The 27,518-nt window shown below is 42.4% G+C and overlaps 1 protein-coding gene across 1 annotated transcript in view; it reads right to left on the minus strand.

Annotated features, from left to right (window-relative positions):
• Positions 1-27,518, minus strand: part of MTMR10 (myotubularin related protein 10) — a 107,896-nt gene that overhangs the window by 24,108 nt on the left and 56,270 nt on the right. The window contains exons 8-12 of the mRNA XM_068275583.1: positions 24,432-24,519; positions 24,132-24,220; positions 21,479-21,609; positions 8,711-8,780; positions 4,977-5,047 (exon numbers count right to left, since the gene is read on the minus strand). Of these exons, the coding sequence (XP_068131684.1) occupies positions 4,977-5,047; positions 8,711-8,780; positions 21,479-21,609; positions 24,132-24,220; positions 24,432-24,519 (449 nt within the window). The remainder of the gene's footprint in view (positions 1-4,976; positions 5,048-8,710; positions 8,781-21,478; positions 21,610-24,131; positions 24,221-24,431; positions 24,520-27,518) is intronic.

A 27,518-nucleotide genomic window follows, 5' to 3' on the forward strand; every position in this document is an offset into this window, starting at 1 on the left:
ATTGAGGATAGGATTCAGCTATATTGGGACAAATCAATTGCAGAAGGGGTGTCTGCTTCAATGCACAGCCAGAGTTGCATATCAGACTACAGAAAGCAAATATCAAACATATCAAACTCTGAAAGCAAAAACAGTATGAAAAAGCTGTGACAATTAGTTACATTTCCTCTGCTCTCTTCAGACACTTCAGTCAGAAACAGAGCTCCCAACAGCTGCAGCTTCTGTGTCCTGTCTCTCTCTGTCACACACAGAGCTACACTTAGGCCTAGTGCACACCAGAGCGGTTCTGCTGCGGTTTGCGATCCGCTTGCGGGTGCGGATCCGCTAGGGTAATGTATTTCAATGGGCTGGTGCACACCAGAGCGGGAGGCGTTTTGCAGAAACGCATACTCCCGGGCTGCTGCAGATTTTGGATTGCGGATGCGTTTCTGCCTCAATGTTAAGTATAGGAAAAACGCAAACCGCTCTGAAAAACGGCACTTCAGAGCGGTTTGCCAGGCGTTCTTTGTTACAGTAGCTGTTCAGTAACAGCTTTACTGTAACAATACATGAAATCTACTACACCAAAAACGCTTCACAAAACCGCAAAACGCAAGCTGAAACGCTACAGAAAAAGAAGAAAAAGCGTTTCAAAATCTGCTAGCATTTTGCGGATCTGCTAGCGTTTTTTGGTGTGCACCAGGCCATAGAGTGAACTGATCAAGTGTGAGGGGAATTTCCCCTCTCCTCATGGCTCAGTCAGCCGTCAGTTTTGGCGTCAGTAAACTTTGAATGTATTTTGCTAACAGTAAACAAAGAAGTTGCTACTAAAATGTATACACCAGTACTTAGCAGCACTTCCCAAACAATTCCTGTGTCAATTGAAAAAAATATGTGAATAGATAGTATTCCTTTAAGAGAGGGAAGCCTCAGGATCCTATTGAGGCTTCCCTCACTACTCTATTGTCGCCCATCACTGAGCGTGGCCCCTCGGAAGATTAGAATCAAGGCATGGTCGCTAATCACATTGGGGCTGCGCAACTCCTCTTCCTCCAGCGCAGCCACACAATAGCCAGCCGAGCCCTCCGATGCATGCACAGTAAGCCTCCGCAGCTAATGCATGGCTATGATAGAGGAAGAGGAGTTGTGCAGCCCTGATGTGGAGGGGGTCAGCGCTCAGCAGCAGGGGGCGTCCGACCACGAGGGAAGCCTCAATAGGATCCCAAGGCTTCCCTCTATATTCAGGGGAAATATGGGATTTAAAAATGCCTTTTTAGCAGTAACTAATTAACGCGAAATTCCATTTTTCTTGAAAAATACAACATTTTAGTTTAGCAGTACACACTGTTTGGATTAATGCCAAACCATTCTAAATCGTGTACTTTGGCTCCAAGCACACAATCAGACTATTTATGATTGACCCACAAGTGTACAGGAAGGATACAGAGGTATGTGGTTAAATTACTATATGCCTCTTACAGGGAGCTTGTCAGCAGCTGGAGAATGGAAGAGGCATTGCTATCATACTTAAAAATGTTAATTACATAACTGTCTTTTGCCATTAAAATGGTTTTAAACCCCAACCCTAGAAGACTTATGTATAACAGATTTTGTCAGTCCACTCTGCCTCAGCAACCCGCATGCTTGCTGTACTTGTGTGTTCAAATAAATGATGCCAGGGATCACTATGACAAACAGGCAGATTGTAGGTTTTCACAATGAGGTCAGCAATCTCTCCTCTCTATACATCTAACTTAACTTCACTACAGAGAGGATTTTCCTTGTTTGGTCACAATGAGGTTTCCTTCATTTGGCGTAAAAAAGCCTTTAACCCAAAGAACACCATCCCCATGGTAGTGGGAACCTAATGCTTTGTGGGGGGTCTGCAATTATAGGGAGGGTTTGTTTGCTGTAATAGCCAATAAAGGCTTTTCTATTGATTATTGAGAAGGGTATGAATAATTTTGGACTGGACACTTTTTGCTCAAATGTAAATAAAAGCTGAGAAATGTTTTTTTTTCTACAGTAATGTTTCTTGTACATCATCTTCTCTTTTGGGAGACACCTATGTCATTTACCATCAAAAAATGACTTGCTGGTTGAATAAAAGTAACTAAGTCAACATTTGCCAGGGTATGAATAATTATGGGCAGCACTATAACTGCGTAGAGGAGGAAGGGGGATCCCACAAGCATCCTCCTGCAAATGAAGCATGTAATTGCTACACAGGGATTTTGTCTTTTGGCTGTTACACTGTAAGATATAGTACTTTTTAAGGGGGAGATGGTAGACATAACTTAAGCTTGGAAGGGAGATGGAATTTAAGGATTTGGCTGAGGATGCAAAACAGTTTCACCAAAATAGTAATTTTCTGACTCAACAGCTGTGCAAGCCTCTCGGATCAGTGGACTTGGCAAGAGAAGGGAGTGAGTCACACACTGGAAGGCTGAGTCTGAGAGGGAAATCCCTCTATACTCTGCATACAGAGATGGAATTCCTTTACAGCAGTAACTAAGCTCCTGTTCGGATGCAGATGCTTCAATGGGACAGACCTTTATCTACAGCACATCAGAGATCAGTTTTAATTCCATCATCTTTCAGCTACATGTCCTGTATCAAGTAGATCACATACAAAGTGCAATCAAATAACCAAGCTAATTTCCCCTTTCTGATTTAGTCAAAACCATTCACCCCTTTCCTACATATCCAAGAAATAGAAATTAAGGTTTAACCTTAAAAAACAAAGATGAAGTAGTGTTATCTGAACAATATTGATAGTCACTTTCAAAGGAACTTTCTCTACTTCTTACTTGGTGGCAGAGTTTTCCTAGCGGACAACTATGGTAAAAAGCAACAAGGAAGGTAAACATACAGACCCTTCTGCTTTCACCTTCAACAAATCTCACTATTGGAGACGGAATCGGATTGTGATGAATTACTACGCTTAAAACTTCTTTTCAACATAAGCCCTGAAGACTTTAAAGTAAAACAACGTAGACACTATCAATATTGTTCATACTATGCAACTATGACACTTTAGAGACTTTCCTCAGCCAAAGTAACTGTTCCAAAATCTAAAGTGGATAAATGGGTCCCTGAATGTAACATATCCCTTTGAGAGGCAGGTGAGGGAGTAATATCTTTAACTGCAGAGGTGTTCCCCAATGTCACAGGCCTTCTCTTTAGTCAACTGGCAGGATAGATCACTCACTCTTGATTCATTGTTTGCACAGCAACCTCAGAGAAAGCTTCTACAGCCAGGTGTCCTCTGTCCCCTCTGCATAAAACAAAATATGCTGCTCAACTGCAGTAGAGAGAGTAGAGAGTAAAACAGAATAGAGCAGCACCTCTGTACTGTGCCGGTAGAAAAACAACTGCACAAAACAATCCTTTGCCATCATTTGGGCAACAATGTTCCATAAGGTGCATGTAGCTTAAAACTGTTAGAAAAGGAATATGGGAGCTACCACTGGTGAACTTTCCCCTCTTCAAATAAAGTTATTCTTCAGCTCCCAGTGAATTCAGTGCTGAAATAAAGTGGTCATGTGATACATGCTGGGATGTTGGTCAACATTTCAGAAGGTCACATGGCCGAGCTGCTACTCACCAGCCCTATCATTCTGGACTACAGAGGGGACCATGCCTGAACATTCCTTTTGGAATGAAAGGTGGACAGCTAATAGTGCGGGGACAATAGAGTGGGCACACTGCACCAGCTTAGAAGTGATATAAAGCAAACAAGTATCACAGATGAGGTTAATAAATCAAATTATTATCCACGTATAATCAGTGATAAGGAAAACTTGCCCGCTGTTATTTTTGGATTGTAGGATTTCTATTTAACGTACAATTACACCATAAGCTAGCAGCCAGTGTAGTCTAAAAAGACCCATCCTTTATGTCTGTAAAACCTAAGACTTACTATAGGGTGAAAAAACAGTCTTGGGGTAATGGAGCTTGTACCTTTAAATCCAATTCTGGAAAATAGTAGCCAAGCCAGAGTAGAAGCCCTACCAATCAAAAGTAGTCACAAGTGATCCTATTCTTAGTAAGAGAGGTATTACATTTTTCAAAGTGCTTCTAGTTTGCCTTTGTTTAAATAATACCGTCTCACCTTCACCTTCAGCCTGCAATTAGTTAAATTAGATAAAATAATAATGATTTCATGTTAAAATGTAACGCTAATTATTGTGACAGGCATGATCAGTTTTTGATTTGGGGCTGCTTTAACTTTGCAGGGACATGAGTTTTTATAACACCCTCTCCCCATCCCTTCAGTTGGGCAAAGGCGCATTATAACAAAGCCTCAGGCATGCTTGTTGGATACAATAATAATACAACAACATTTGTAAAGCGCTTTTCTCCCATAGGACTCAAAGTGTATAGATATGTCTCAGATCAATTCAGGGTTGCAGGCTGGACTGTGTAGTCAGGTATTCATAAAAGCCAAACTAAACAGGTGGCTTTTCAGTTCAGACTTAAATGTTTCCAGGGATGGAGATGTCCTTATTGGGTGTGGCATGGAGTTCAAAAGTGTAGAGGCAGCATGATAGAAGGCTTAGTCTCCAAAGGTTTTGAGGTGGACTCTGGGTCATTGTACATATAGATTGTGACATGTTGAATTCTCTTCCCCACAGACTTTTGTCATTTGTAATTCTTTTTGACAGTCGTACACAAATTGTAAATGTTACATTTGGTACTGTTTGGTGGCTAGGTATTATCTTGCTAAGATTAATAAAACATAACTAAAAACTTGCTAGACTTAACAGAATCAGAGCTTTTTTGTGTGCCAGCAGCAAAATGTCACATGGACAGGAATTCTTCCCAACAGGGACAAAAACAATAAAAACACTTGACAAGTTCTAACTTTTCCAGGATATTGCCAGGAAAACCATTTCCAGGACTTTTCCAGGAAAACCATTCAATAGTATTTCACCTTCGTGATATATACAAAAATAAAAATAATAGACAACAGTATAGTTTAATAAAAGAATAACCTTGAATGACAACAGAAAGCCTTCTGCAATCCAAGACATAGACAAGCTCAGCTGCTTGCTTCAGAAACGTCCTGCAAACACAAAACAAAAAGAAAAGAGTAAACATAATTTAACAAGCCAAAAAGTAGCCACACACACTACAATTTTTTAGATTTCTTTTTTCAAATTAAGAATTATAATCAACTACGGTACTATCAAATTTTCTGATTGATTGTATCATCTGAAAAATCTGACCAATGTATCACACGTCTGTGACCAATTTTTTCCCCTTTCTGAAAAAAAAATCAAAAATAGCTTGGATCTAAAAATCAAGAAATTGTCAATCTGTCATACACCATTCAATCTCCATAAAAATTGAATCAGAAAAATCAGCCACTTCTGATCATCTTAGATCAATAAAAAAAATAGGAAATCAGAATGGATTGCTCAACCTAATAAAACCAACACGACCAGCAGTAAGGTTACTATCCCTGCCATGCCATCTTGATTTGATCAGTGGCTATAATGAGACTCCTGGGTCTACTACAGTAATGTAGAAAATGTACAGAATGGAGTACCACACTTTAATGTAAGAGTAATGCATACATTATTATTTTTTTCATTTTTGTGTGTGTTTATTTTTATCCATTTAGTGTTGTCTAATGGCAGAACCCCACTCCCTCATTCATAGTTCATTCGTTTAGTCGACTCCGACTCTTTGTGACCGTTTGTACTCTTGCACACCAGAGGTGTCTGTCAATCCGTGCTTCTTTCAGCTATTGCACAGGCCTGTTCACAGTTCTAGTCATTCAAAAATCTTCGGCTTGTCTCTTGTGCAGCCCAACCTATCAAAATCCTTATTAAATTTAATATACAACACCCTGATGGGACAAAAAGCAAAACCAATGGCCTTAGATACAGTACTTAATTTTTCGTTTTGCCCATTCATGTAAATCTGTCTGAAGTTCCAAGATATATGCAGTGTGGCAGTGTATGCTGACAACACACTGCTACATGTCTTTTAGTGTGCACAGCTGTTCAGTTACAATCAGTGTTATTGAATGGTGTCAATACTGCAGTGAAGAGCAATGCAGGTGATGTGCATTTCTGTAAAACCCACAACCACTTCAATTGCATAATCAAGACGAAGAACAGAGGCACCAGAACAATAAAAACAGACTTTAACCACTTGCCGACCGCGCACTCATACCGCGCGTCGGCAAAGTGGCAGCTGCAGGACCAGCGACGCAGTATTGCGTCGCCAGCTGCAGGCTGATTAATCAGGAAGCAGCCGCTCGCGCGAGCGGCTGCTTCCTGTCAATTCACGGCGGGGGGCTCCGTGAATAGCCTGCGGGCCGCCGATCGCGGCTCGCAGGCTAAATGTAAACACAAGCGGAAATAATCCGCTTTGTTTACATTGTACGGCGCTGCTGCGCAGCAGCGCCGTAAGGCAGATCGGCGATCCCCGGCCAATCAGCGGCCGGGGATCGCCGCCATGTGACAGGGGACAGCCTGTCACTGGCTGCACAGGACGGATAGCGTCCTGTGCAGCCCAGATCACCGGGGATGAGCAGATAGGAGAGGGAGGGGGGAATTTCGCTGCGGAGGGGGGCTTTGAGGTGCGCCCCCCCCCCCCCCCCCCGCAACATGCCAGACAGGAGGAGCGATCAGACCCCCCCCTGCACATCATCCCCATAGGGGTGAAAAAAGGGGGGTGATCTGATCGCTCTGTGTGCCAGCTGATCTGTGCTAGGGGCTGCAGAGCCCACCCAGCACAGATCACAAAAAATAACGCTGGTCCTTAAGGGGGGGTAAAGGGTGGGTCCTCAAGTGGTTAAAATTGTTAAAAATTGCTTGGGAGGCAGTGGTGGACTTAACTCCTATAAGCAGACATTGGAAACTCAATTAATGAAACAAATGATTTATTGGCATACTCCACAAAAGGTTGCAATGCTTTTTACAGGCAATCTGCTGCTTCCTCAGGCAATTAAGAATGGGGGAGCATACAACTGTAGGCCGAGGCAAAACAAGGGAGCATATGCATCAGAACCATATACTGTGCAACATAATAGATCATTTTTATACAAACTTTACAATCAGCTAATCAGATATCAATATAATTATGATTATAATCGTTCCAATAGTGAACGTGTTCATAGTGAGTAGTGTGGGAATATAGGACACCTTATTATAGGTCTGATCAAGTAATAATGATAGATAACTAAATAGTTGAAGTGTGTACTGGTAAGGGAGTATGGGTGGGGGAGAGGGGAAGGATCTGCCTAGTTTGTAGCATACGTGTGCATGGTGAGGGAGAAGGAACCCATTTTGTGGCTATGGTCATAATATTATGCCTATTATACCTAATATGCTCACAAGGGTTTTTATTCTGCGCCCCCCCATTCCATACCCCCCCCCCCCCCAGCAAATACCTGATGTATGATCATAGCCACAAAATGGGGTCCTCCCTCATCATGCACACATATGCTACATACTAGGCAGATCCTCCGCCCCCCCACCCCCCCCCATACTCCCTTACCAGCACACACTTCAACCATTTAGTTATCAATCATTATTACTTGACAGGACCTATAATAAGGTGTCCTATATTCCCACACTACTCACTATGAACACGTTCACTATTGGAACGATTATAATCATGATTATATTGATATCTGATTAGCTGATTGTAAAGTTTGTATAAAAATGATCTATTATGTTGCACAGTATATGGTTCTGATGCATATGCTCCCTTGTTTTGCCTCGGCCTACAGTTGTATGCTCCCCCATTCTTAATTGCCTGAGGAAGCAGGAGATTGCCTGTAAAAAGCATTGCAACCTTTTGTGGAGTATACCAATGAATCATTTGTTTCATTAATTGACAGTTTCTAGTGTCTGCTTATAGGAGGTAAGTCCACCACTGCCTCCCAAGCAATTTTTTACAATTTTAAAATCTGTTTTTATTCTTCTGGCTCCTCTGTTCTTTGTCTCGGTTTTGAATCCACCCTTGGTGGAAGGGGGACCCCCCCCCCCCCTTTCTTCCTATTTCCAGACAGCGATGTCTTAATCCTGAGTGGGGTCAGGAAAATCTCCCCACCTGCCTATTCAGTGGTTTGCCTTGGAGGTAACCCTGGCTTGTGAGTATACAATTTATAGTCTTTACTTTTCCACTATTCCAGTACATACTACCTATATTGGGCTTTGTGTCATTTCTTTAAATATCAATTGCATAATGTACACAGGTCCCAAGGCCTAGGTGATGGGACGCTATTATTATAGTGGTCATATAGGTAAAAATCAGGCTTCTTTCAGTCCATCACATGCTGTAAGCTTACTGGACAGCTATTTTCCCTAAGGATTCCTTCACTAACAGACTGAAATAGTGTTTCCTCACCTCCTCTGAGATGCAAAATTCAAGGATGTGAGCGAAGTGTCTGCACCACATGCGTTGTACCCAGGCCATCACAACACTGAGCTAGTGATCTTTATTCTTTTAACTTGGAATATAATCAAGAGGTGAACCTCAGTGTAGAAAATTACCAAAACTACTCACAGACTTGCACTGCCCGAACCATCACATATGCAGACCATAATGAGGTTTTATCACCACTGGAAATATTATCACTACATAAAAATGTGCTCAGGGTGAAGTCATCAAAACATTTGTTATCAATGTTCTCAAGCTATGACACGATTGTATATTCAGACTAAAATGCAGGCAAACACAAAGAAAATGTACATTAATCAGTGTATACCTGACATACTCCAGCCATCGTGTGCTTTCTAGGGAAGAGAACCAACGCTCCTCTGTTTCATCATACGGTTCTATAGGGAGAGAAACATTTGCTTACAGTACTGCCACAGCACAAGGCACACAGATATACAGTCCTCTACATCCTGCAACATGACAAATGACAAGAGTAACCATTTGCTTACAGTACTGCCACAGCACAAGGCACACAGATATACAGTCCTCTACATCCTGCAACATGACAAATGACAAGGGTAACAGCCGACAGCATGTAAAGTAGATAAAATCTGCAAGGCCTCATGGACCCATTACAAGCAAATGAAGCATGAAGTAAAGGGAGCAAGATCAGTGAAAGCCAATTTCCTCTTATCTGCTTTTAACCACTTTTCTTTTTACAAGAGTCTTTCTTAAAATCAGTCAAAAAAACAAAACAAAACAGTAATTTGATACAATTAGACTGGACAATGTCATAAGTCAACATGAACAAGATTTGAACCATCTTTCCTGCTTTATAGTGTATGTGCCTGGAAAGTGCTATTTAAGGCATTTATTCCATCTAACTCTGAAGTAATTTAGTCAAAAGAGATTACTTGTTTTCACAAATTAAAGGGGCACTACAGCGAAAAACTGTAAAATTTAAAATATGTGCAAACATATACAAATAAGAAGTACATTTTTTCCAGTGTAAAATGAGCCATAAATTACTTTTCTCCTATGCTGCTGTCACTTACAGTAGGTAGCAGAGATCTGACAGAAGTGACAGGTTTTGGACTAGTCCATCCCTTTATAGGGGATTCTCAGGGATTTATTTCTTTTCAAAAGCACTTAGTAAATGGCAGTTGCTCTGTCTGTCTGAGAAAAGTAATTCATGGCTCATTTTACTCTGGAAAAAACGTACTTCGTATTTGTTTATGTTTGCACATATTTTAATTTTTACAATTTTTCGCTGTAGTGCCCCTTTAACCCCCCTGGCGGTCTAAAAAAATTCCGCCAGGAGGCAGCGCAGCAGGTTTTTTTCTTTTTTAAATCATGTAGCGAGCCCAGGGCTCGCTACATGATAGCCGCTGCTCAGAAGCATTCCCCCGCCCGCTTCGATCACCTTCGGCGATCTCCGATCAGGAAATCCCGTTCAAAGAACGGGATTTTCTGGAGGGCTTCCCCTGTCGCCATGGCGGCGGGGCGGGATGACGTCACCGACATCGGGACGTCATTGGGAGTCCCGATCCACCCCTCAGCGCTGCCTGGCACTGATTGGCCAGGCAGCGCACGGGGTCTGGGGGGAGGGGCCACGCGGCGCATAGCGGCGCTCGAGCGTGGGGCGGCGGCGATCGTTGTGCTGACGCAGCTAGCAAAGTGCTAGCTGCGTGCATCAAAAAAAAATTAAGCAAATTGGCCCAGCAGGGCCTGAGAAAACCTCCTGCGTGGCCTACCCCGAACGTAGGAGGTTAAGCAACATTGGGGGTCTCACATTACATCAATAATTACATATTGCCCAGCAAGCTTATGGTGAACCAGAACTCCTAGGAGTGTGTAAGGGCCCGTTCATACTTGGGCGAGTAGCAGGAGTTTACCGCTAATCACGGATGTTCCCTAGTGGTTCTTAAAGCGCTAGTGCAATTAAAAGTATATGGCAGTGATCTCACTGCTGCGATCGCCGGAAATTCGCGGTAAATGCAGATGCGCTACACGCAGCATTTTTTAGCGATTTTAGAGCGATTGAATTGTATTTACACGTGAATCCCTATCACTTGAAAATCACGAAAATGTAGTGATTTTTTTTCTCTGCGTTTGTCGTGAAAAAAATTGCAAACGTAATTGTGAAAGGGCCATAAGAGGCTTAACAGGACACAAACGTCCTCTTACTAAAAACATTACGCAAAACAGATATTTGCCTTCTTAAAAGGTATTGATGGAGTGACTGGTGGTAATGTGTAATTAAGGTGTTAATTAATGTCAAAGTTCTGTCGCCTTTTGACCTACTGTGATTTTCCAGCTTCCCCCCACATCTTTCTTATGCATCAACATTTATTAGTCATTTCAGATGATATTTTAGCAAATATTCACATTACAAAAATAGCCACTGTTCAGCCTACAAATTCATAGACTAGTTTCATTGTACATCTGCTCTTTCAGTAATCTTAAATGTAAGAATGTCAGATCTAGCACAAGCTGGTCCTTGTTATAACAGGTTTAGAAACCAACTTATAAAACACACCATACTTCCTCCAACTTAGTCCATGTCTGCCATGTGCTATATACCTAATGTCATACCAATATCAGCTTTTCCAGCTAGAACGGAAGAATCTGCTGTTTCATGGAGGCTACCATTTGGGATTTCTTCATTGCAGGCTAAAGACAGGGTGTCATGTCAATATCCACTCTAGCAACCCCCAATTCTACATTTGTGCTTTAAGTATTGCCACCTGCTACATTTTACTTAGAATAATTTTATTTTCTGTTAAGGAGATAACTGAAATAGAAGTCTTCAAGGAAAAAAGTAAACAATGAGATGATTTTGATGATGATGATGAAGATTTGTATGCCAATTCAAAAGACAATTGTATGCCGCTTGGAATTAGACCAGCAGAAGGTGTAGCGATTGGCCCAGCTCCAACCTGCATACAATCTGAATGCAAGCCAAAATAATGACCAGCTCATTTACATTGCACAATAGAGAAAGATTACAGGAGCAGCACACCGTATCCTTCATACAAAAATCCATATCTTTATACTTCAACTTCATAAAAAAACAGCAGCAATCTTGGTATAAAAAAAAAAAACAAAAACAAACAAAAAAAACATACTTATAGGCACATGAAGACTTCAGGAGGTACGGAGAGAGGTCGAAAATCGTTTCGCCCTGATATCTGGGCTTAATCAAGACCGTAGATGCAAGAGCTCATTGACTATCACTAATACAAACAAGCAGCATTTATTAGACGTTACGCCTATATGTACAGGCTGAAGGTGTCCCATGTATGGATGAATAGAAAGGTTTGTACTGCAAGGTATACATTTAACAAGCCAATCTCTATCTGCCTCATGTGTGACTAACTTTTATTGGACAGGCATCACCTTCTATACAATTATACTGACATTTATAACCACACTAAAAGCATCATTAGGTGCAATTACCTTTGTTTGGATAGTGTAATAATTGTAGCACTGCCTGATACCTAGCACCACCTAATAGAGATGAGAATGCAACAGGCCTCTAGACAAATACCTGTAACTGGAGTCCACTTGCCTATTACGTAGGTATAAGATACATAGACATGCTGTCTGAATGTCATATGTTCTGCTTCTTCACTTACTTGAACAATTCTATCTAATACCTTTGCTACTCAAGCACCCTGACCAACCACAGATATACTCTCCACATACTGCTCTTCAGAAGTTAATGTAAAGCCTACTGGCTTTAGTGGGGAGCCACCTCATAGATTTTATGATGGTGGTCACAGAAGGTAGAAAGGAAGACGTAACTGGATGAGTAATTATCTCTCTGTGGCAGGAGAGAAAGTGAGGACATCACCACTTATACAAAATAATCACACACCCTAGAATAGGGGAAGCTTACGGTAAGATGTACAGAAACCAGTCCAACTGTTCCTATTTTTTTTTCAACCTGCAGAGAAGCAACACTCAACAGGTATCGCTTCACCTCCTACAACAGGGAAGCATACCAAATAAAACAGAAATGTCATTCGTAAGGCAATGCTGGCATCTTCCAGTTTTTCTCATTTTAAACCCATCTCTGCTTTAGTCCAGTTCTTGTACCTGTGCAGCCTATGTAAACACAGTTAAAAAAAAAAAAAAAACAGCAATAGCCACTATACAAACTGCACAAGAAGCAGCTAAAAAGTTGAGGTAATTGAGTTATCAACACAGAGTTATATTCTAACTGCCTTTACATGGAACAAGACACTCTCCTGTTGTAGGAGGATCGGATTACAGATGATTTATAAGAGATGGCTTTAGTTACTCAGTGGTGGAGAGGTCCAGTCCCCAGTTACTAATGATAGGTGAGGAATCGCCCAGGCTGCAGTATGGAGCCAGCACTGGCAGGAAGAGGCCAGGATCTTCCAGTTATTGGTTAAGGAGGAGGTTGTGTGATTGCCCCAAGCTCTGCAGGAGCTGCTCCCCAATCACCTACAATGCTTTATGGCATAGAGCACTGGGGAAGGGTTCACCATTCCTGATCATGCTTAATTCAAGTTAATATGTATTTTTAATTTTAAAGCCCGTCAAAAAGATGGAACAGGAATTTTACAATTCCATTCCAATTACAGAGCTTATCAGCAGACTGTAAAGACATTGTTCCAGCTGAGCATTGTAAGAACTTGTACTACAGTGGCTTGCAAAAGTATTCGGCCCCCTTGAAGTTTTCTACATTTTGTCACATTTACTGCCACGAACATGCATACATTTTATTGGAATTCCACATGAAAGACCAACACAAAGTGGTGTACACATGAGAAGTGGAACGAAAATCATACATGATTCCAAACATTTTTTTACAAATCAATAACTGCAAAGTGGGGTGTGCGTAATTATTCAGCCCCCTTTGGTCTGAGTGCAGTCAGTTGCCCATAGACATTGCCTGATGAGTGCTAATGACTAAATAGAGTGCACCTGTGTGTAATCTAATGTCAGTACAAATATAGCTGCTCTGTGATGGCCTCAGAGGTTGTCTAAGAGAATATTGGGAGCAACAACACCATGAAGTCCAAAGAACACACCAGACAGGTCAGGGATAAAGTTATTGAGAAATTTAAAGCAGGTTTAAGCTACAAAAAGATTTCCAAAGCCTTAAACATCCCACGGAGCACTGTTCAAGCAATCATTCAGAAATGGAAGGAGTATGGCACAACTGTAAACCTACCAAGACAAGGCCGTGTACCTAAACTCACGGGCCGAACAAGGAGAGCGCTGATCAGAAATGCAGTCAAGAGGCCCATGGAGGAATCTGTCCATAGGACAACTATTAGTTGTGCACTGCACAAAGTTGGCTCTTATGGAAGAGTGACAAGAAGAAAGCCATTGTTAACAAAAGGGCATAAGTCCCGTTTGCAGTTTGCCACATGCCATGTGGGGGGATACAGCAAACATGCTCTGGTCGGATGAGACCAAAATGGAACTTTTTGGCCAAAATGCAAAACGCTATGTGTGGCAGAAAACTAACACTGCACATCACTCAGAACACACCATCCCCACTGTCAAATATGGTGGTGGCAGCATCATGCTCTGGGGTTGCTTCTCTTCAGCAGGGACAGGGAAGCTGGTCAAAGTTGATGGGAAGATGGATGGAGCCAAATACAGGGCAATCTTGGAAGAAAACCTCTTGGAGTCTGCAAAGGACTTGAGACTGGGGCGGAGGTTCTCCTTTCAGCAGGACAACGACCCTAAAAGCCAGGGCAACAATGGAATGGTTTAAAACAGAACATATCCATGCGTTAGAATGGCCCAGTGAAAGTCCAGATCTAAATCCAATCGAGAATCTGTGGCAAGATCTGAAAACTGCTGTTCACAAACGCTGTCCATCTAATCTGACTGAGCTGGAGCTGTTTTGCAAAGAAGAATGGGCAAGGATTTCAGTCTCTAGATGTGCAAAGCTGGTAGAGACATACCCTAAAAGACTGGCAGCTGTAATTGCAGCAAAATGTGGTTCTACAAAGTATTGACTCAGGGGGCTGAATAATTACGCACACCCCACTTTGCAGTTATTGATTTGTAAAAAATACTCAATGATAGAGGAATGAAAGGAAGATCGGCACCAAATGTAACAACAGGCAGCCTTCTGGGGGGTCCTCAACACTTGCTCCCTGTGCCTCCGGTTGAAAGACACCAATTGTGATGTGATAAAAGGATAAAGGATACCAGGCACCAGCTGCTTTGCAAGGCTAATTTATTTCATCCCACCAAGACAGACACCAAAATTCAGGCAGTAGGTCTAACAGCCGTTTCGCAAGCTGACAATGCTTGCTTCCTCTGAGGAAGCAAGCATTGTCAGCTTGCGAAACGGCTGTTAGACCTACTGCCTGAATTTTGGTGTCTGTCTTGGTGGGATGAAATAAATTAGCCTTGCAAAGCAGCTGGTGCCCGGTATCCTTTATCCTTTTATCACATCACGATTTGTAAAAAATGTTTGGAATCATGTATGATTTTCGTTCCACTTCTCACGTGTACACCACTTTGTATTGGTCTTTCACGTGGAATTCCAATAAAATTGATTCATGTTTGTGGCAGTAATGTGACAAAATGTGGAAAACTTCAAGGGGGCCGAATACTTTTGCAAGCCACTGTATTTGCACAAAACTAATGGGGACTAATGTGCCATGACCAACACTTTTTAAACAACTAGTCCATTTCTGATAGGTTAAATACACCTTATGTGCACTTCCTTGCTGTCTCCACACCTAGAGCTACTTAGTAGGTCTAGTGTTTGCTTACTAGCAGACAAATGCTATCTCATTATTTTGTTACCCAGACCTTGAGGCCCCTTGCGTCGCACCGTGGTACACTTCCCCACCGCTTCCACATTGCAAGGGCCATGCAAGTCTATGGAAACGTGCAGACTTCACGCAATGTGATGCGGTGCTCTTGAAGTTCTAATATCGCTACAATGCTGATGCAAAGGCTGCATGATCTGTACCTGTCGCACAGATTATGCAGTAATGCAAGTCAATGGGCGACGCAGGCAGTGTGCACAACAGGAGCGCAATATGACGCAGCGCACATGCATGGAACAATGGGAATCCAAAGTACTTCCTGCCCGGCAGGGAGCACGCCACTTGCTGGGGGGCGGCACTAGGGCTGCACGGTTTTTCGGTTTAAAACCGAAACCGTTGTTCGTGGCAAGACGGTCTGCTGATCGTCAGTACCTTTGGTTTTTCGGTCTGCTGTCTGTAATACCTTGCTTCTGGCCCCGCTGTGCGCGGATTGGCCAGAAGCAGTGAATATGTATAAGTGTTAATGAGCGGGGGGGCGGATCCACTCGAGCGAGCGGCCGGGCACATACAGCATTACCAATCACTGGCTAGCGATGGAATGACGGCAGCGGTAGGCGGAGCTGTATGCTCTGTACAGCTCCGCCTACCACTGCCGTCATTCCATCGCTAGCACACTTCTACATATTCACTGCTTCTGGCCAATCCGCGCACAGCAGGGCCAGAAGCAAGGTATTACAGTCAGCGGACCGGGCAGTGTGGACCGTGAACCAACCGCCCCCCCCCCCCCCCCAAAGTGCGAAAAGCAGGGTTTGAAGAAGAAAGAAAAAGAAAAAAAAAAGTGAAAAATCGAAATTGCAATTTCTGAGAGAAAAATCGCAATTTCGATTTTTCCCTAAAATCGTGCAGCCCTAGGCGGCACTATGCATATGACCCTAATGCTACACTGTGGTAAGGGGGTCATGTAAAGCCTCATATCTGCAGTGCTCACACCGCATCGCAAACATCAAGTGTAAAACTGGCCTCAAGAAAAGGCATGCTTTCACCCTTTCATAAACGGCAGAGGCCATTATAAAGTACTCTGCGCTGAGACTCAAATCTAAAATCCCCTCTCAGGTGCGCTATTGGAAAAAGATCACTGTATCTTTAAAAATAAACAACAGTGCGCCACAATCACATCTATACCCAGCTCTCTATAAAATGTCCAAATGCAACCCAAAACGATAATATAAGGATCAAATGACATGGACTATCATCACAGCCAAATTAAAACACCAAATTCAGTCCAAATGCAATCCACAGGTCACAGGACAACAGCAGTAGTCATGAAATGTACAATGTACTCGTTGCTCTTTTGTAAGAGTGTAATAACAACCCCCACTCACCAGATCCCCAGACTCACCACAGGAGTCTGCTGCACGTTGAAGGGTTTCAGCCCCCTTCTGGGTTCTCTGGCTTTTTCTCTCCTGCTCAGCAGTTTGTGTTCAACAACTTCCCCCACTACAGAGGATTCTCATCTGGTGCTGCTGTAAAAAAGTTCCCCCACTACAGAGAAAACGCTCCCAGCATAAAAATGTAGATGTATGTCAAAGCATAGAGTTTTTGCCGGGTTGTCCAGATGCTACCTCTAGTAGATATAGGGAGGTGGTTTCCTCTAGTAACGGGCAGAGGTTTAAACTGAGGGGTCTTTGTTGCACAAAGCAGGTTATTCACATGCTGTGGTGAACATGTGGAAAACAAACTTTGAAAATGTTGCTGGCCATGGGAGAAATGTGTCAAAACTCACAGTGCATCACAGTTTGCTAAATATGGGCCTGTGGACTTCTGTTCACCACCAAAAACACATACAATGGACTTGTGTGTGTGCGTTGGAAAAAATGAGCTCTATCACAGAGGTTCCAACTTTCCAAGTATTTTCAATCTATTGGCGCGTATGCTACATAGATTCGGTAAATCTGTACAACCAAGATTGTATGCTGTGTGTTGAGCCAGAAATGTTATGATTTCCTTACTGTACGTCTGTCTGTGTTGGACACACAGCATCAAGTAACACGGCTCTTTGTGATTTTTTTTTGTCTACACCACGGTGACCTACAGCTCAAGGCTATCCAGCCAACATCGACCTCAAAGACCAGACATGTCCATTCAATATTTTGATCAAATACTGACACCTTAGCTTCCAATACATTTTTTTTTTAAGGTCCGATGCGGATCTCAAATAATCAAAACTATTTAAAAATGCATTATGTATGCCTCCCTTTACACTGGTGTACAATTAATCAAAATTCAAAAATGCAAAGTGATTATACTGTTAAACAAATTACCCTGACTACTTTCTCTGTGCAACACCCACAATCTGCTTCTCTAACCTTTTTCAAGGGTAAATTACTTATGTTACAATACAATTACAATGTATTGTAAAAAATACAATAATGTTACAATTGTTACAATTCTGAATTTTACTGACACATGAAGAACTTATTTCACCTGGCATACACTTACTTAAACCCAGCTTCTGTAGAATAAAAGCATCAACATTATATTGAAGTATCTGGTGTAAATACAATAATGTGGTGTTGTATGTAATAGGATCAGGTTGCCTGAGGGCCTTGCTAGCTGATTCCAGCTACTCAGCACATTGCTGTGCAGTCAAACCAGTCAGTGAACAAACCTGTCCACAGTATTCTTAATAACTGGCTGAGCTGACTGGCTTGGTGAATATAATTTGGCACACGCACCTGTAATGTTGTACCGCAATAACACACACAATCAAGCTCTGTGTGACCGAAAGACAATCAATAGTGGTTCAGGGACAGCTCAGTGGTAGAATGTGAAGGTCAATCTCTGCTCTACCCTCAGGAAATTATTTAAGTGCAACTCCAATCCCATGGAAAATTCAGCTTTCAACGTAACAAGGCTGAAATTTAATAAGCTATAATTGTGATAATGAAACCGTGTGACCGTTTTCTAAAGCTGCTGTACGCTAGCTGTATTACGTATCTGACAAGCAGTACAGCTTGCAGACATTCAGAATACAGCAGGTCACTTTAAAGGTAGCCATACACTGGTCGATTTGCCATTAGATCGACCAGCTGACAGATCCCTATCTGATCGAATCTGATCAGAGAGGGATCGTATGGCTGCCTTTACTGCAAACAGATTGTGAATCGATTTCAGCCTGAAACCGATCACAACCTGTGGAGCCGCCGCTGCCGCCTGTCCCCCCCCGCGCATACATTACCTGACGCTGGCTCCCGGGCATCTTCTCCACGCTGCACCCGCTCCATCCCGGCGCTTCCTGTGTCACTCCGTGACCAGGAAGTTCAAATAGAGCGCCCTCTATTTGAACTTCCTGGTCACTGCAGTGACAAGAAGCGCCGGGATGGAGCGGGTGCAGCGCGGAGAAGATGCGGAGAAGATGCGGAGAAGACGCCCGGGAGCTAGCATCAGGTAATGTATACCTGATCGGATCGGCCGCCGCTAGTGACGCACTCCCTACCCGCGGGCGATCGAGGGTAATTTCCCACACGGCGCGATCGACGGACCGATCCGATTTCGGGAGGAAATCGGATCGGCGGGTGCGTTTAGCACGAACGACTGGCAGCAGATTTGATCCCAGGATCGAATCTGCTGTCGAAACGGCTGCGAATTGGGCCAGTGTATGGCCACCTTAAGAGTTTCAGCTGACTAGTGTTTACATAATCCCTTAACATGTACAAGGATGGTCGTTTGTAAAGACTAGGACTTAATCCCTTGGCCAAATTTCAGGGTCAATGCTATGGTGCTTAATATGGCCTATGTATGAGGGTCATCTGGAAAGTAATAGCTGTTTTCAATTCATCAGTTCAAGGAAACCTGAGATGGGGTAGGAGAAAAACTATACATAGCAGGGGCATTGTCCAGCTCCCACCAGGCTGATCACTCCCTCGCCGTCCTCCTGTGCTGCCAAGATCTTTCGCAAATTACTCCATAAAGTCCTCTGGTCGGGGGGGGGGGGGGGGCGTACTGCACATGCACAGCCCAGTCACGCATGCGCCCCAATCGCTGGGAGCATACTGTGCCCACGCAGTAATACTCTGCTCGCACACAATGCTCCCGGCCATGGGGCATGATGGGGCAGCACATGTGGGGCAGACTGCGCCAACTGGCCCCAACTGGAGGACTTTCCAGGGCCAACTCCAGAGGATCCAAGTAGCGCAGGATGACAAGGAAGGGATCAGCTTGGAGGGGGCTGGAGGAAACTTTATGATTATTATTTTGGACACACTATCTTCTGATTACTTCTCCACATAATCACTTTCTTTATTTATGTATATCTTTTTACCAGGTTTTCAATCCCTTTGTTGTAGTAGCATCACACTCCTCGTCAATGAGTAGGAGGATTTGACGTGAAAGTGGGGGTGGGTGGGGATTCAGGTTAATGCTACTTAAACAGTTACCATCATGTGACAACTGGTACAGGGAGAGAAGAGCTTAACCTGAAAGACGCAAAAATTACTCTAAAAGAATAACTTGTGTGGCAGCTAAAAGTAAACATCTGATTCTGCATGCTTGTCCAGGGTTTCTGGCTAAAAGTATTAGAGACAGTGGATCAGGACAGCCAAGCAATGTGTATTATTTAAAAATGAAAAAATAAAACCGATTTGGTTTTCAATACCATTTTTATGCAGATGGTATACAACATGTACCTCTCCGCCCCCCAACCTTTCATGTCTACCAATTCTGGATTAAGTACCAGTCTGTATATTTTGTGTATATCATTGTATGTTTATGTATTAATTTGTACCCCATGTTTGTTTCTTACACTTTACAACACCACAAAATATGTTGGCACTTTATAAATCAATAAGAATAATGCTAGTGAGTAGTCAGTGAAGAGCTAGTGGGAATGAGAATAAATATTTAGCAGCGTCTCCCTGGCTTCTATTATAGTGATGACAAAGGCTCAGCGGATCCTATATAGGATTGTGCAACATTAAGAATCAGAAGAATCATCTTTATTTTCGCCTAACTAAAGAAGAGGAAAGCTTTAAAGAGGAACTGTAAGCAAGAATTGAACTTCAACCCAATCAGTAACTGAATCTTACTAAATATAAATGTGAAAGTTTGGATGTTTGTTACTCAATCACGCAACAATTGCTGAACGGATTTGAATTAAATTTAGCACACACATAGTACATTACCTGGAATAACATCTCTATATATAATTGGCAAGTGTCTCTGCGTCCGTTTTTGTCCCTGTGTCAGTGCGTTTTAGCACTGCACATGTGCAAGGACAAGACGCAGAGACACTGCCGACGGTGCCGAGAGCCGGAGGACGGGACCAGAAGGTGAGGGCGCGTGTCGGGCTTTACCTGGGCGCGCGCAGTGGGCGTCACGGCGGGCGCCCCGGGGCGTGCATGGTGGGCGTCATGCGTGCGGCGAAGTAATGACAAACCTAGCCCGTTTTTAAACTGGCTAAGGTGACTAGTATAGGATAATTTTTATCCCCATAACCAAAAAGTAGGCAGAGACAAATACAACATTTCACTGGCATAATGTAAACTGTAGCCATTCTTACACTGTTAATGGCAGGGTTCTCAAACTTTGCACAGTTGGTCACTGGGTGACTGGGATGAATATTCACTAAAGTGGGTGGAGCCTACAAAAGCCAATCAAAATTCACCTATTGATTTTCAAGGGGAATATTTAAATGCTACAATTCTTGTACCATTAATGGCACGAGCCTCAAACCTGGTACAGTCGGTAATTGGGTGACTAGGGTTCAAATTCAGAAAAGGGGGTGAAACCACAAACAGCTAATCAGATTTGTTTCATTTCAGTGCAAATTATTGATGCCAAAGACCACAAAGCTCACAAACTAGGTCATTGAGTAATTGTGTGATAGGGTTAGAAAAAGTGGGAGGAGCCAACACCACATACCTGGGCAACGCCGGGCCATCAGCTATTGTATGTATGTATGTATGTATGTATGTATGTATGTATGTATGTATGTATGTCTGTGGGTCAAACAACATGAACAAATTATATGGCGAATATCAATCATTTCATTATCTCTCTTCTATTTTTTAACTTCTCACTTTTCAACGTATTGATTTATTTTTTCCCCTTTTTTTTTTTGCCAAAGTTCCTCTTTAACGTCTCCATCACAGTGGTTGGCTCTGATAAATAAACTGTACAGCTTTTAGAAAATACTAGTCTGGAATTCAACAGTCATACAAGATATTTATTTAATGCTTTCTCAAAAGAGCTGTAAGAAGAAAAAAGTTTGTTACATAAATGTGTGAAATCTAAAAAAAATTAAACTGACTGTCCAGCGCACTCACCATTTACACACAGCTGTTTGAACTTGGTGAAAGCAGCCTGAACATCCTGGATAGTTGGGAGGCCATGGTCAAGGTCACATTTGTAAACATCACTTCTTAGTGGATGACTACGGGTGATTCCACCACAAACCCTTGACAAGAAAGATGAGAGAAAAAAAATCAACGGTATAACTTAATGTTAAGCAGTCTATAGCAGCAGAGACAGCTCTGGATCCCTCTTCAAGTAGAGAGGTGATCCTGCAGCCAAGCATTGCAGAAAGGGTTAGCAGGCTACATAAGCTGCAGCCTTATCTTTAAAGCATAACTGTCAGGCATAAAATCAAAAATCAATTATTTTTATCTGGTAAACAAATAAGGATGCTACACAGGCAATCCAAAAGTTAAAAAAAAAAAAAAAAAAAAAAAAAAATCACTCTTACTTTTCTTTTCCATAAAACATCATTCCCCAGTTTCCCTGGCTCTTATTTGGCACATCTGCCACACAAAGAAAGTTGCAGGGCATGCTGGGTTTTCTTTTTTTCTTCTTTACTTTCCCCCTCAGACATAACTAATGCAGCCTGATTGGCTGAAGCCTCTTTCCTTCCCGTTTTCCACTCCCACACCTCAGTTCCTCTCTGATTAACCAATATTTCTGATGCGGAGAAGCTGGGTGGAAGTGTCTGAAGACTGGTAGGAGGGTGGGCAATGATAGACAGAATAAGGGAGGAAATTATGTCAGGATTGGCTTCAAGATACATAGTCAAATTGGAAAATTCCAAAAAGGATTTTCTCTTTTTTTTTACTATAGAAAAAATCACTAAAATCAAAATGTGGACAGTGCAATACAGATGTTATGTAAGTAGAGCAAGTATTTATCTACTTATATATGTGATTTTTTTTTCTGAGATAGTATGACTGACAGCTCCTCTTTAAAGGACATTATGTAACTGAAAAAGTATCAAGGTAATGTCTCATTCAGTCATTCGAATACAGTCACAGGAAGACATTCTGACATGCATGCAGGTTCTCAGCAGTGGAAAAAGCTCAGAGGAATGGCAATAAGATGTGTTTAGTTGCTTTAGACAGCGGTCACTATACTCCACCCATAGTGAGTAGCCTCCTGCTCCCATCCATAGTATACCATACATACTTACAGTGATAGCCATCTGAAAACATTGTTATTTATTATTTCAGATGGCCTTTCACTGTGCAAACAGGCTACTCTGCTCTCTGCCAAGGAGTATGTTTCAATCTATGGAGATCACTAAGCAAACTATAGATAACACCCAGATCAAGCTCAGCAGTGGTGCAGCAATAGGGGATGCAGAGGTTGTGATCACACCAGGGTCCCTGGGCTAGAGGCGCCTACTAGGTGACCTCCTTCATCCATCTCATTAGATTTGCATTGGTGCTATGCTGATAATGAACACCTCTATATGTGCTTTGAATAGTGGTAATCTTTAATTGTGTCCTTACTCCAAACACACCTCACTGACACTGCAGATGTCCTCGGTAGGTTTTGGGGCTCCATATTAATAGAGTGCTTGGGCCCCAAGCCAGTTAGTTACGCCGCTGAAGCTCAGGATTAGGATATAAAATCTGTAGATCACTTTACCTCTGCATCGGGCAGCAGAGGATCTGCAAGCTGAGGTCTCATATCCACAGGTGGCTGAATTACTTGTTTGCCATGTAGTTCAGCTGTCGGCCACAATTCCAAATGGCAGTGTTCTGTAACATCTCATGTGTCTTATTTCCCACACAGCGGCGTTACCCAGCAGTGAAAACCCGTCTCATGTCGCGTTTGAGTACATGGGGGGGCTGCCTGTGCAGAGCACGATCAAGTGCCCTGATGGTGGATGAGAACAGCTGACAGGTAGAGAGTACAACATCATCAGCTGATTGTGGAAGAGAGGGCTAATAGATGCAGACTTCGCAGTGTATTTGTACTTCTAGCGCAGAAGGCTGCATATGGTTTATCTCAGGAGGTCCTGAAGCAGTCCAGGAAGGTGTGTGGGCATTTCAGGCGTTCCTACACGGCCATGGCACGCTTGGCCGATATTCAGCAGAGAAACAACTTGCCGGTGAGTCGCTTGATTTGCGATAGCCTGACTCGCTGGAATTCAACGCTCCTCATGTTTGACCGCCTGCTACAACAGGAGAAAGCAGTCAATGGTTTATCTCCATAGTTGCCTAGCTAACTATGGGATTCCTGCTCCACAACCAGTCGTTATAAGCACACAAACATTGTATGGCTAGGATATCTAAATGCCTAGTACATAGATGACCTCACATCCAGGTACTATATCTCCTGACATGCATTGCAGGTAACTAAAGCAATTTGGCAGGTGCGGTCCGTCCGTGGAGAACATGGTGCAGCCCATACAGGCCAGAGAATCGCCACGCAGTAGGTAACTAGTGAGGTTTACCCCAACACCCGCCCTGCCAATGGCACACTCTAGGGAGGTTCATTTAAAAAAATAGTTTCCTAATGCTCAGTTGCCTTTAATAGGACAGCCGTGGAGGGGAGATTGTGAGAGCTTCAAGCAAGTATACTAGCTTCAACTAATCAGACTCTGCACTTGGGTCTCTCTCTACAATAGCTGGACAGACTCTTACACCTCGGCAGTACAGTCAAGAAATACTCACACTCATCCAGTAAAGTACTACCTCTTACCTCTGGTCTATCTTGCGCTGATGCAACAAATCCTTGATACTTGCCATCCTCACAAGAGCGCTTCCATTAGAGTGGTTCCAGCACCATAGCTGCATCAAACAAACACAATATCACATGCTGCTCAGTAGGAAATGCTACACATTCCCTGCCATTACTGCAGGCTAGTGGAAACGCATGCTTTCATCTTTCTCTGCTTCATTTAACAACCACTTAAGGTTATTAAAAGCTGTGCATGTATTATTTAATAGCTAGAACATTGACAACACTGCCCGTAAAAGACTTCAATCAATACATACTCACTGGCATGCGTCTTCCAAAAAATGAGTATGAATACTGCTTTAGATCTGTATCTGCCAAAGAGGAAGGAACGACGAAGTATTCCGGGAGGCTAAAAGAAGACACAAAAAGCCATTATAAGTTGTGTGCGCTATCATTGTAGCCGAGTAAATAGGCTTAGACAGAAGCTATTCATCATTGTGGCATGTCCTATCGTCCATGTCTATGAAAAATTACACACTAAGCTATCCTATTTACTTGTTTTACTTGTCACGAGCCAGTTGTGTGTCAGGGGTCTGAACATTGCTACAGTTGTGCTACTTCTTTTAGCTGTGTCAAAAATGCTAATCACATTTTTTGATCCATTATACTGTCTCTGGGAGTGTTAATCCAGCATAAGGGGAATTAGGGCTAGTTCATACTGGGGTGCTTTTCAGTGCTTTGCCAATTGCCAGCGATGACAATGAAACTCTATGGGAGCATTCTCCCTGCAGCATTACGATTTGTAGGTAAAAATCGCAAAAAGATGGATGCATTGCAAAAGCATTTTGGAGCGACCATAAAGAGGTTATTGTTCCCTCAAAAAAATTGCAATTGTGTTTTGCCATTGTAAGTGTGAAGCAGCCCTTATGGATAATTTGCTGAGGACCAATCTGACTGCTGAATTACGTCAGTACAGTCATTACACATCTGATATCTGTGCCAGAGATAACATCAGTGAACAGCAAGTATCTACGACAGATAATTTCTGCCGATTGCCATGTTCCATTCCAGGGCTGGATCACACTGCAAGAGCTTTTTCTGAGCGCTTGTGATTTTAAAAACTCTTGCTAGTGTAATGCTATGGGTGTGATCTCACTAAGAAAAAAAAAAAGAAATCGCCCATAGCATTGCATTAGTAAGAGCTTTTCAAATCACAAGCGCTTAAAAAGCTCTTGCAGTGTAAACCAGCCCAAAGGAGCTTCCTGCTTCTCCTCCCCTCACCACAGAACTGTACACGCTGGGTAGACTTATTTTTATGACCCTTTAAAGAGGATTTGAACATATTATAGAAAATGCATTGGCTCCTGAGCTCCACCATGGGCCCATCCAAGTCATTAGCAGTATGCAGCACAGGAAGTGCAGATGTTGTGGTGGAGGAAGGGGGGGGGGCGGGGGATCTCTTCACTACTCTACTCCCATGGTAGCAAGAGAAGCGGAATCTTTACAGGAAGTTATGCTTTTAAATGCACCTAGCTCCTCCCCCACCCCTCCCTTCACTTTCCCCAGTGCTATAGCCACTACTTGAACATTAAGGGCCAACAGATTTTAGATACTATGAACAGTTTTTGTAGGTAAGCTCTGAAACTACATGGAGTTGGTAAAATTGGTCAGTGATTTGCCAATGAAAATTGAAGGTGTGAACAAATTAGTTCACTTGTTATTAATGTACAAACAGCTTGGGAGATATTGAAATTTTTTCAATTTAAAAAGATGTGGTCTTTCAATATGTATAAAGAGGCACAAATATTAATTTTCATTTTAGCCGGTCCATAGTGATGAAACTTCACATAGTTACTGAAAGGTTGTAATAATGTGCTGCTTAAATCACCCCGATATTAAAATATATACAGCACATCACAATTTCTTAAAAATGACATCATTGCTTCAACTAGTCAGCAGCACATTCCTCCAGACAGTGCTTTACAGATACATTAATAATTAACACTCTAGAAGTTCCAGGCACCTGAATACAAAACCTGTATTTCAATACCCAGTTGGTATATTACCATACAAGCCACTGTGACAGAGATCTGAAGACTCAGACCTATTCATGCATTGTTGTTAAAAAACCTGGTCTATTGAGAAATTAACACATGTAACAAAGTCTACCTCTGCCAGTTGTTTACAGAATAACAAATCCTATTGTCTCTGCTGTCTGTACCATGTCTATGCTATTGTTTCAAATATTTTCTATGTGCACTCCGGTCTAATCTGGTTTTTCCCTAACATCAGGGTGTATATAAGATTGACCTGTAAATAAAGATTTCAGATGCTGTTCCACCAATTTAAGTGTTTGTGGTTCTGTATCTCCCAGCTGGAAGAGAGGGTATTCACTTGGATTGGGGGAGAACTTTAACCTGGGTTGCAGATTATTCTGCTAAGTCATCTTGTAGCTGCCTCCGCTGAAACTGAGCTAACAGTTTGGTGTCGAGAAGTTGGATCCGCCATATACAGTATCGGGTGAGTAATTCTATTTTTTGATTACCACCCTATACTGTCAGAGCGGATTAATAGAACCCGGAGGGAAAGTGCTTCTGTAGCGCCTCTCCCAGGAATCTGATATTCCTAAAGTAAATAGCGGGTCTGATGCCCCAATTAAGAAAGCAGTACTGTGTGTCTAAGTGAATATTCTCTCTAAACCTTGTATATTGTTGTATAGTCGCTTAAGTGAATTTTAGTTATATAAGATTGCATGTTACTGTATAGATTTGTGCATAATGGGAAAGTCTCAAAGGTAAGGGGACTCCCAAGGGTTATTTTTGATTTATGATGTATCATATTCTGTGATGCTGTTTAATGCGGATATATAGATTTGTAAGTTTTAGAAAGAATCATGTTCCACAATTTGCTTTGAATCTTATTTCTGACTAACTCTATTTAGGAGTTTCATTTTTTTTCTCGGAGACACTCAGCAGTTGCAGGTGTCTCTCTGGACCAGGACATTTTGAATGGGCATTGCGGCCGCAGGATAACTTTTTTTATCAGTCCCTCCAAAATGTTCTGGCCTGGCTACTAGATGTTTCTGAGCCTTTTCTTCTAATTACTGTAAATGTGTTTGTCTATCTCCTCTCACTGTAGTTTCTGTGGAACTGTGATTTAAATTGCTTGTGTATGACTGGTTGCACTTTTTCAGCTAGGTTGTACTTTAAATATGCATCTCTGGACATCTGCTCAGAGTTGTTGCAGGTTTCTACCCCCTCCCTCCATGTATTGGGAGAGACTTGTGTTAATGCTTTTGTTTTTTCTCTTTCCTCTTCCCTGAAAAGACTGGGGGCAATGAGGAGAGTGTCAGGAAACAGAAACAAAAGAAGATCCCAGCTATATGTTGTTTGTCTGTTTGTGTATGTG

This window comes from Hyperolius riggenbachi, chromosome 3, assembly GCF_040937935.1.
Source record: "Hyperolius riggenbachi isolate aHypRig1 chromosome 3, aHypRig1.pri, whole genome shotgun sequence".
Classification (NCBI taxonomy): Eukaryota; Metazoa; Chordata; class Amphibia; order Anura; family Hyperoliidae; genus Hyperolius; species Hyperolius riggenbachi.